The sequence below is a fragment of the Salvia splendens genome, unplaced genomic scaffold (assembly GCF_004379255.2).
Source record: "Salvia splendens isolate huo1 unplaced genomic scaffold, SspV2 ctg1097, whole genome shotgun sequence".
NCBI classification, from domain to species: domain Eukaryota; kingdom Viridiplantae; phylum Streptophyta; class Magnoliopsida; order Lamiales; family Lamiaceae; genus Salvia; species Salvia splendens.
In genome coordinates this window covers 1-11,073 of record NW_024598643.1, presented here as the reverse complement: position 1 = coordinate 11,073, position 11,073 = coordinate 1, and the positions used below count along the sequence as shown (strand labels likewise).

Below are 11,073 nucleotides of genomic sequence, written 5' to 3'. Positions count from 1 at the left end.
CCTTAAAATATCATTTTCACAGCCCCTAAAAGATAGCATACTAACAAACTCTATAGTCATTACATTACCCTATCTTTGACGGTCCCTCTCTTTTCTTTTTCTTTTTCTTTTTCTTTTTCCCCACAGTACTTCCACTCTACCAACATCAAATTTCATATTATCTCACCCCAGCCTAAAATTAATTACTAGCATACCATGTTTGAACTTTTGTTTATTAATGATCTCATGTTTTAAACATTCATTACATCCCTACATGAACATTTGTCTAATGGAGTACATTTATTTTAAGGTTAACTTACTTTCCATAATAGGAATGTCTGTGTGCATGGCCTTGTGAATGCAATGCACTAATATATGTCCGGACTTTCCTTTTTCATCTGGACAAATTTGTGAAGAAATACTAGTACGAGTTAGGAAACGGCCACGGAGTCATAGAAGAACCAACACATTATATCAATTGTCGACTACAAAGGTGACCCTAGCTCACTTCACTTCTTCTCACTGTGGTTTGTTGTGATTTTAGAATTTCCTCCAATTCGTTGTTGATGAAGTTGGTGGTTGTTGTTTCTCCTTTTTGTTTCATATATTACGCTTATGAATTTTATCCATGGTGTCTCAACAAGTTCATTTTAAAAAAGTTTTTGTGCACCAACTGCTTATAAGATGTTTTAAATACTTGTAAAATATCTTAAGAGTAAATTATCATGAAATTGGATAGTTTAGCTTATAATTAAGTTAGAGATAAATTGTGAGTCAGAGAGAAAATTAATGAGAAATAAACTACTATATTGTAGTATATATATATGATTGTTTTTATTTTCTGTGTAGGAGCTTATTTTATCAAACATTTCTCAAATAGGTTATGAATTTTTCAAAGAGTAACCTCTCAATCAAAGGCAATCTAAAACAAACCCAAGTTGCATCAACATGTGAAACTCACTTGCAGAATACTACTACATAACATTTTATTAATATCTTGGTCATCCCTAATATTGCACTCTTATCGCATGGAGGGAGTAACATCTTATTGTATAATGCATGAGGCACATAATTAATGATAAAATTAAATTACACGACAAAACGAAATATGTATAACCAAATATTTAAGTTGGATAAAAATAAAGAATCTAAACTGCTAATAAAGGTGGCCCTTGTCATCAACCGCAATTGGAAGCAAACCAACAAAAACAGTTCTTTCATTTTAAAAAGGGATTAGAGAAATAAATATACTTAAATGGGTATTAAATCACTAATAGTGGTATAATTAGTAACTCAAGTCTTTTTCTTTGCCGAAAGCCCCTTTCCTTCATACTTTGTCCACCGCCCTCCTCCAATTCGTCGTCGGCATCTATGATTAAGTTAAGCATTATTCATTCAAATCAATTTTCCATAACTAATTACAGCTTCTAAAAACTAATTTCAATATTAAAGTGATGTATCTAAAAAGTTCTTAATGAACTACAAATATATATGTACTAATCAAAGAGAATAGAGACATAGAAAGCCTTTACATGTCAATGGCATAATTGTTCTTGTGTAAAAAGAGAGTCAAGTCTTTAGCACAAAACGCATTCACACTTGATTACGTTGGAATAGAGGTGTTTAGGTGAACTGGTTGGGCCCAGAAACACGCTTTTATCCCAATAATTCACGTATAATTTGAGGCTTTGGAAATGGCATTGTCGTTCCTTTTTACTGTCCACCAACATTCAAATATTTAAGGACCAATTAATTACTTTATTTTTAATAAGTACTATGTACATGTAGTGAGAATATGAGATCAGAGTTTATCATTTTATACATATATGAAGCGTCAGCAGAGACTAGAGAGCACATGGTGTGCCCATCTCAACGGGGTATGGACTCGAAACCATGTATAAAGCGTCCCGAATAGGAAAAAATCATTGCTCACATATTTATTTGGCGTGGTGACTGTCTGAGAAGATCAAAGATAATCTTGTCGTTTAAGTTTCTATTTGTCTAAAGCAAGTCGGATGCTATGCAATGTTATTTTGGATGTTCTACAACCCGAGTTTCCCCACTTCAGTTGCCATGCTCAAGTCAATATTGGATTTTTTTTCGCCTACAAATTTGTTGTCAATTAGCTCTTGTTATTTTAGAGATGCATGGGAATATTTTCAAAGTATGAAAACCGCAAATATGATTATGGAAAAGTATAGAACTAAAAATGTAGTGTTTCTCTATACATGTTTTCTTAATTTTGTAAGTTGTGTACTTGTGTTGCTATTATACACAAAGTTGACCGAGAAATAAAAATGGACATATGATCAGAGTCTGATAATCTGTAATATCCTTTTAATGACTTATTTTTCATATTTAATTGGATTAGTTATGGTTTAATTTGATTTATTTTCAATTAATGTGGGATACCTTTTAAAATCTCTGTAATAGTTAAACAATTAATATTGGAATCAAGCAATAAGTATCAAACAAAGTTTTGTTTCTCTCTCGTTTTATTACTTTATACAATTATTCAAATTTATCGAAATATATGTATGAAATAACTCAAAAAATATGGACATGGAAATAATGGTTTGGGCCATGTATCAAGGCAAGGTGGGCTGAAAGCAATCGGCCCGGTATGAAGTTTCTATATCCATAATATTAATATAGCTCTCCCATCAAACCCAGTAATCTAGTCTAGAATAGAAGAAAAATGTCGTTTCTATGGGAGAAGAGCCAGACATGGAGATGGCTGGTGACCAAGACCAGGGATTCCAAGCCCTTCTTTCTCACCTTCGCCACCGTCTGCGGCGTCATTCCCGGTATTATTGGCTACTGCGTCATGCAGGTCACCAGCTCCAGCAACCCCGAGCTCGAAGCCAAGCTCCGCCAGTCCGCCCGCCCCGAATTAACGGTAATTCATCTCCGATTCTCTTCCGCCGTGAAATCTGTGTTTCATATTTGTTGTTATATTTTTGGAATTGGCGATATTGAACTGATATGTATTAATCGAGAGCCGTCCGATGACTACTGATGTAGGATTCGGTACCTGATCGCTGGAATGTTTTAGGTAAAGGTTTATTTCCGGATAGATAGAGTGTGTTTCAGTGAGATTAGGGTTAGGGTTATTTTGAAATCGACTGTTATAATTATTTTATGGTTGTTTACTAATCCGAATCTGCATTAATAAATATAATTAGTATAGGTTAAACTATTGTTTTATACTAAGGGGGTGTTTGGTAGGCATGTTAAGTTATCATAAGATAATTAATTATGATGGGCTTTAAGATAAGAATTAAGATTAAATCTAAGATAATTTATCAAGGTTTCTTGTTTGGTAACAATGACAAAAATTAGGATAAATACATAAAAATGACTAATTTAACCTAATTAAATTAATCTTATCCCAAATTTGTCCCTAGCACACATTTTATCGTTCAATTTTTTTTTCAAAAACACCTTCACGGTGGAATTCATTCAAGTATAAATCATTAACATTTCATCAAACACATTGTGGGCAATTTTATTTAAGCACACAGAAACCACTCCACACAATCGCGCACACAGGAAACTTCCCTACAAAAATCAATTATCTAAATGCACGACGCAAAATAATAAACAAAAGCACATGCTCCATTCAAATTTCCTCATTCCTACCTAATAAAAGCAATTTCCACCTCCTAAACAAGGAATAACAATCGAATATGACTTACTCAAAATTGATTGAACTCTCCCAGATCACATCAACATATGAAGCATTTCGCTTTTTATGAGAGAGTAGAAATTTTGAATTGGAGATTTTTCATGAAAGAGGTGAAAGAAGAGGTTGTAGACTTGCAGTCTTTCCGTAAATTGGAGATGACGCAGAATTGTTTACGAAAGAGGTGAAAGAAGAGGGTATATTGGTAATTTTACATTTAATCTGGGTTATGGATATAGGCCTGATAAATTAACGGACTTGTTTTGGGCTGATAACAAAGATGAGGAAATGAACTAATTTGTTTCGGGCCTAGATGGGCCGCGATGGGCCCATGCCTTAAACATGGGCCATATAAATAGTTCATCTTATCTACCAAACCGTCAGATTAATCAAGATATCTTATCTAATCAAGGTTTGTCTTATCTACCAAACAAGCACTAAATGGAGTATAAACTTTGGATATCCTAGAACCCTTGTTTCTATAAGTTGCTTGATTTATGTGCGATGAAGATAAACCTACTCAATAGTGTATATTGTCATTTCTGAAGAATAATGCCTCATTTGTGTGTTGATATCTATAATCTATTTGAATGATGTTTATGGAGAAGGATAACCATTTAGAAAAGATAAAAATTGGAGCAAAAAAATGACTAGAGTGTACATATGAGGTGATTCTTGGTTTTGGAATTTGGATACTCTTATAGTAGCATATTAGAATGTTGCTGGCTGTTGTCAAACTTCTACTTTTGTAGATTGTTAATCAAAACAGTTCGTTCTATATGTTTGGATGTACAAAATCATAAATCAAACCTATCTGAAATAACAAAGAGTCATTGTGTGTAGATCTAATGGGTTAGTTTTGGTAAGTCGGGATTAAGTTAAACAAGTCCAATACCATTTGTTTCACCCACTTTAAGTATGGTTTGGTTTCATTTGGGCATTTTCCATACAAACCAAAACCATAGGCATCAAGTATGTGACATCTTTTTACATCCTATAGCTTCTAAAATAATACATTGGCATGGTGATCTGGAGAGTCGAGATCAGTGCATCAATATTATTTTTATCCGTTCTCCTTGTTTCTTATATTATCTTCAGCGCTTAGGGCAGCGGGTGTGTTTTCTCGAATAAAACATACTCTCTATCAGGTCACAAAGAAGAGATGTATAACAATTACATATTTCTTAATCATCTAGCTTCTATTGTATAACAATCTATTGCAAAACATACTCTTCTATTGCAAAATATGTAATTGTCATGCAAAATATGCAATAGAAGCTAGATGTATAACAAATCTATATGGATAGGATTGGAGATGGGATCTATTGTTTACGTTATTTCTTAATCATCTAGCTTCTATTGCATATTTTGCATGACAATTACATATTTTGCATTTTCCATTAATAGATGCCCTAGATGTTGTCTTCCCACATCAAGATCATTATCAATATTACATTATGTTAGAGTAGAATGAAAATTTGATGGTTGTGATGGTTAGATGATGGGTAAAGTTAATCAAGAGAGGCTAGCAGAGTACCTGGGGGAACTGAAGAGGAAAGAAAATACAAATGACAGATATGTTGCTGCTTTAAGAGGAGAGACACTGACTAGAAAGCCATATGTGAGAATTCAACCAGTCCCAAACCCAAAGAACACTGTGGTCGAGGAGGAAAAGAAGTAAACGTTAAGACATGATTTGGTCCTCATATGATAAAGACCATATTAACAGGTGGCTTGTCGTTTGTGTTTATTTTGGATTTTAACATGATCAAGTTGAATTTATCCCAACGAATATTGGTTATTTACTTGTTTTCTGACTCATTAGTCAAGGAATACCAAGTGCATTTGTGCGAATGAAATGATGTACTATTGCGCACGCGCAGTCACTTTAGTGAATGTATTTTGAAAGTATATTTGAACAAAAACATTAGAGAATGGTTGTATTTGAAATACTAGTACTACCACATTGTTTCGTTCAGCTCAGGGAACGAGGGTTGTCGTACCTGTTGTCATCACTTTTGAGCTCGATTCCAAAATGCATTGATTTTACTCTGGTGAAAAAGTTAAAAAATATCAAGATAAAATACTTGCAGTCCTGAGATTTACACCAATGCAGGATACAACCTTGTACATAAAGAAACATAGCTGCTACATACCATGATTCATATATACATTCACGCCTCACAACACATATACACTATTGGACTTCCGATTTAGCTGTTAGGAGCTGATCGGCTGATTAACGCTACTGCAATCACGCACAACATCGATGACACACCATACAAAGAAGAAAATGAAAGCAAAGCCGAAAACAAATTCTTCCATGCCACATATGTGCTGCTGCAGAAACTGGATATTTTCAAGAATACAGCCTGAGTCGACTTGTGATGCGCTTCCGGCAAATGGGACATTCTGACAATTTTGAGCTGCATTCGCTGCAAGTCTGGAATCAAACAGCGATTGCCTGAGATTATTGCACTAATTCGGCTATGAGATATGTTTACTATTTAGATTTTACCAGGTGTCCGCAGCTGAAGGCTATGTTCTTTGCATTGGTTAAGCAAACGGGGCAAACCTTCAATCAAAGATTATGTCAAACAACACTAGTATGCCACTTTTCTTTCTGTGTTACTGCTAAATTATTTAGAAGCTTTTGTTGGACTGGGAAAGCAGATTTAACATCGGAATATATTGAACTGTACATGTATGGCTTCGCGAACAGTCCTTACCTGAGTTTGGTCATCTTGCGCAGACGCTGAATTGTTGCTGAACTGTCGTGATAATCCACTGTGGCTATTGTGTGATGCTGCTGGTGTGTATGGCACCGGTGGAGGCCTAGGAACTATTTTCTTAGCTTTTCCAGTCACTCGTCTTTGTTCCAATTTGCAAGTTGAGAGGAGATGTATTAACAGAAAAGTTAAATTATATGTAAGTCTGTGGTAAGATACACGTGGCACGTCACTATCTTCCAAGGCATATGATGGTTTTGATTTTGTTTTCTTTTAATGAAAAATTATGATGGTTAAGCTTGGTTCATCTGCTAATGGAACTAAGAAGGCTCAATACGCATAGACAATTGCTTTAGAAGGCAACACTCAATTCATATGGAGATAAAATCATTGCACACTTGTAACAGAGAGAAGGCATACCCTAATAAACCGAATTCACGGGCTGCTTTATATTGGACAGGAATTTCCATCAATGCAGCAAGAGCGAAAGCTGTCTCTTTTTCAGCAGATGATGTGGACTTTGACATTATCTCAGTAAAATTAACAAACTGAAAATTTGGGAGATAACAAAAACTATTACTAACAACTGGTTGGTTATATGAGGTTATATAATGCTCAAAAAGAGTAATACCTGAAAATTATCGAAATCGCGATCAGGAATTTTGTCATCAAATTTCTTCATATCATCCCATGGTCCATCACCAACACCAATAAGAATAATTGAGAGAGGATAGAGACTGATAACAAAAAAAATTGTCACACATATATTTTAGTTCGGTGTGTTTCTAACGTGAAAACTGAAAAGAAACTACATAAGGTCCCTTCTAAATGAAATTATCACAAGAAAACTACATAAGGTCCCTTGTAAATCTGTCCAGAAAAAACTGTCTATAATTCCATCTATTTATTCTGAACTGTGCAAACACAAATGAACACGGAGAGTAGCTAGTTTAGCTCAAGCTCAGAAGACTTCTTCTTCAGGAAGCCATATAAGCACGATAAAAATAAACTGCCATTTCAGAGAATATCCTCCACTCCAAACATTTCTAAATCATGACCTTGAAGCCCATCCTGAAAATCTTAAGTGGTCGAAACACTAATATTCCAATCTTTCATATACTCAGTCCACCATAGATAAGTAGTACTCAAACAATCAAAATAACTCATTTAAAAAAAGTATCATATGAATCTTTGTATATAATTAATGTCAGAAGTCATAAGTAGCTAGAATTTCAAGTTCTTATACTCATAATCAAGAAGGCTTATTCAGCACTCAAACACAACAATTTTTCATTTTCTTTTTTCGAATAGGAAACACACGGTTAGAAATTAAACTAATAATCTCGAAGGGTGGAAGGGTGTTTGGTTCAATTTTAAGATTTTTCTCTGTCAGCCAGTCAAGTAGTCATGCTAAAATAATTTTCTTTGACACTTTTTAAGTTTTTTGCGTATGAGTAGGTGGCAATCCCATCATATGCTCAGCAAGAGTTCTTAATTGTATAATTAGCAGAAGAGATATTCATTGAAAATTGGATTACATGAAACAAAAAAATTTACCTTGCATTCACTAAGGAGTTTATGGTTCTCTCTTCTTGTGGGCTGAGTTCATTATCTGATGTATTGACACTTCTGGTAACCTTTGTCAGATTAGGTAGTTCATTAATGAAGTGAGTTAATGTAAAAAGACATATGACTATTTCCTTATTCCCCCCCCCCCCCCTCCATGTTTTTTTGTGCATACCTGCCCATCAGCAATGATCACTAAAACATGGTATTGTCCACCACTTTTCTCCACTATATCTACCGCAGCATCCACAACGGGTCCATAAGATGTTGGCCCTTTAAGAACACAGAGAGAGGGAGAATTTCAGATATGCATATGATTTATAGACGCGTGTAACTGAAAGCTCCCTGTTATGGACAACTTGAAGATTATATGTACTTGGAACAACCCTATGACCTTGAACAAACAGTCAATAGGTAACAACTAAGTAAAGAAGCTTACCAGATAATCGTAACTTTGGAACTATTCTTCTGTAGCAGGCCATAACTTCTTCAAACCCATGGCAAGAAGAGTGATCACCGTGAAAGCTAAATACTTCCTGATCATGTGTGGTTGCTACAGGAAAAAAGGAAGTGCAGAACTGAGTTGGTTGCTCGACCAGATAGGATGATGCTAGGAATGGTCCATCACCAGCTTTAAAGTAGCTACTGGAAAGAAATCAACAATGACAAATGTAAATAACAATGATGATGTGAAATAAACTAACCATCACCAAACCCGAAACAGGGAATTAAATTGTCTTCATCAAACGGGGCCAAAGTCTTCCCAATGATTGATATAGCCTTTTCATATGGATTTGGCGTGTCACTGATAGCATGCAGGCTACGGTTACTGAATGAGACTTTGCCTTCAGATATAAGATAACGACATTAGCTACCAATATACAAGTTCATACAAGATAAACACCTAAAAATAAATGAATTTTTCGGCTTTTAGTCAGACTCTTCAATGTAAGAGAGTGATAAAAAATTTACTACATAAGCTTGTTCCAAAGCAGCTAATTGTTAAAATAATATTATATCAAAAGATGAGTATTATTTCTTTATATATAGATCAGCTACTCTCAGTTGCCCATCATATACTTGCTAATTACCTGTCCATTCATTGCTTTTCGTAAAATCAATCCCGAGAATTAGATTTGATGATTCCAGTCCAGCTTCTCTTAATGCCAATGTGACCTGCAAATAACAATCGTGGTTACAAAACTGAGGTTTGGCTACAAATACAGGTAGGATATAACCGTCTTAATGTAGAAATAGGCATCTGGACGCGAAAGTAAAATGCTCCGACTTTTATGTAATCATATCCATAGATTTATAAAGAAAGAAAGAACACAAAAAGGAAGAAAAGTCGCCGAAGTGCTTCGTTGGGATTTTTATTGCCCTGACTGACTAAAACGTACTACATACACTGGGATAAAAAATTTACACTTCACCATCTCACCTCTTTGTTTACTTTGCACTTATTTACTATCTCAAATACATGGGGTGAGATTTACATCCTACCAATTGTGATGTCTCACTGTCGCTGGCAGACATTCAACGACAGATACTATCACTTGTGCAGCACATGATGGCATATCAACAATTCATTGATAGCTAGAGCATTTCCTATTCAAATTTTGTAGTAATACCTTTTTTGTTACTTTGTACCTTTTTTTATCAACAATTCATAAATCATGATGAAAATACACACGCTATAACTACAAATTTATCTTTGCAAATCTATTTATGTTTTCTCTATTAATGCAATAAGTTAAGTATATAGTACTACTTACTTATCATTTATCAAAGAAAAATACACCATTACTCATTAGTAGAATTATTTGTTTTTACAAGTTATATTTACTAATTTCTAGCTGTATATACAATTTTAAACACATTGAAGGAAGAAAATAAAATATTGGGATGGTAAACCATAAACATATCCTGAAAACTATGTACATCACACTGTAGAAACAAGAAGGAAACTATGAAACAAGTGATTAATTAAGATTATCTGTTCAAGTTTAAAAAATTGAGTGGAGTTGACTTGGTCACTGCATGTACCCTCGTGTGGTCATATTCAAGCTGCAATGTGCAGTGCAGTGCAGGGATCAACAAAATAACTCCACTAGATATTTAATAAGTCGAGACCACAAAAATAGGCAACTTTTGACAGAGACATATGTAGACGACCTTGACTTATCTTTGCAACTTGCAACACAAATAATAGTAGTAGCATAACACTGATAATAAGCCAAATTTTCAAATACTAATTGTGAGGCGCTCAAATTTAACCTAAACATGAAAGTAATTAATGATAAAAAAAAACGGAACAAAAATAAAATTGAATGAAAATATCGCAGTACCTGGTCGAAGGAGGTGAAATTATCGGGAATGTAACTATACTTTTTCTTCTTCTCGGCGCCGCCGCTGCCGGAGCTCATGCCGCCTTTGGTTTCTTTCGAATTTCTGTCCGGCAACGGATTGTCGGCAAACGAAGATGAGCGCGATCTCCTGCGAGAAATCGAGCGAGAGCGCGAGCGCGTCCTTAAAACGGCGGGGCCACAGGAGCTGACGCTGCGGCTGACGGTGCGCTTACGAGACCGGAACAACAGATTCCCCATGGCATCTTCTTCGGTGAGAGAGTGGGCACGAGGTTATAAATTGCGTGAATTTATGGCTCAAGTTAGGCAGGCTGCAATTGCGAGGAAACTACCTCAGATTCTGATGCACCTTCTTTTGGTACAGAATTGATTAGATGTTGTTGCTTTGAGAGAGAGTGTGGGGTGATGCTGATGCAGGGGAAAGGAAAAAGATAGCGTATTGTCGAGAAGATTGAAAGGAATCGATTCTTTCCCTGCTCATAACGCCCAGAATTTGGTGGCAATAGCATATAAGGAAAGACTGTATATTATACTACTCCTCCACTAATACAGTATGACTTTATCTTTTATAGAAAATTTTGTACTCCATAACTTTAATATTTTATTCAATAAATATTTTTTTAAAATTTTAATTTTTTTAAAAAAAATATTTATTTTTACTTTTTTTCAATAAAACTTGTCGGAGTAAATAATGAACAATATTCACTAAATAATGACTAAATGAAGATGTTATGAAATAATTTTGACA

General features: G+C 34.9%; 2 protein-coding genes across 3 annotated transcripts; one reads left to right on the top strand and one right to left on the bottom strand.

Annotated features, from left to right (window-relative positions):
• The first annotated feature begins 2,582 nt into the window (after positions 1 to 2,582).
• On the top strand, positions 2,583 to 5,619 carry LOC121788605. The gene is made up of 2 exons (XM_042187250.1): positions 2,583 to 2,878; positions 5,163 to 5,619. The coding sequence occupies exons 1-2, from the start codon at positions 2,678 to 2,680 to the stop codon at positions 5,343 to 5,345; spliced, it is 384 nt and encodes a 127-aa protein (XP_042043184.1). The 5' UTR covers positions 2,583 to 2,677; the 3' UTR covers positions 5,346 to 5,619.
• Positions 5,620 to 5,719: 100 nt separating this feature from the next.
• Positions 5,720 to 10,853, bottom strand: LOC121788604 (E3 ubiquitin-protein ligase RGLG4-like). Of its 2 annotated transcripts, none has more exons than XM_042187248.1 (11): positions 10,308 to 10,853; positions 9,051 to 9,135; positions 8,664 to 8,804; positions 8,399 to 8,512; positions 8,135 to 8,232; positions 7,951 to 8,030; positions 7,025 to 7,130; positions 6,814 to 6,941; positions 6,394 to 6,598; positions 6,183 to 6,239; positions 5,720 to 6,107 (listed from the first exon to the last, which is right to left on the bottom strand). In XM_042187248.1, exons 1-11 carry the CDS (start codon positions 10,563 to 10,565, stop codon positions 6,024 to 6,026), a joined length of 1,356 nt encoding a protein of 451 aa, XP_042043182.1. In that variant the 5' UTR covers positions 10,566 to 10,853; the 3' UTR covers positions 5,720 to 6,023. The 2 variants fall into 2 exon arrangements, with proteins under 2 accessions (XP_042043182.1, XP_042043183.1); XM_042187249.1 differs by having other exon boundaries at positions 6,394 to 6,535; positions 10,308 to 10,851.
• Positions 10,854 to 11,073: the final 220 nt, after the last annotated feature.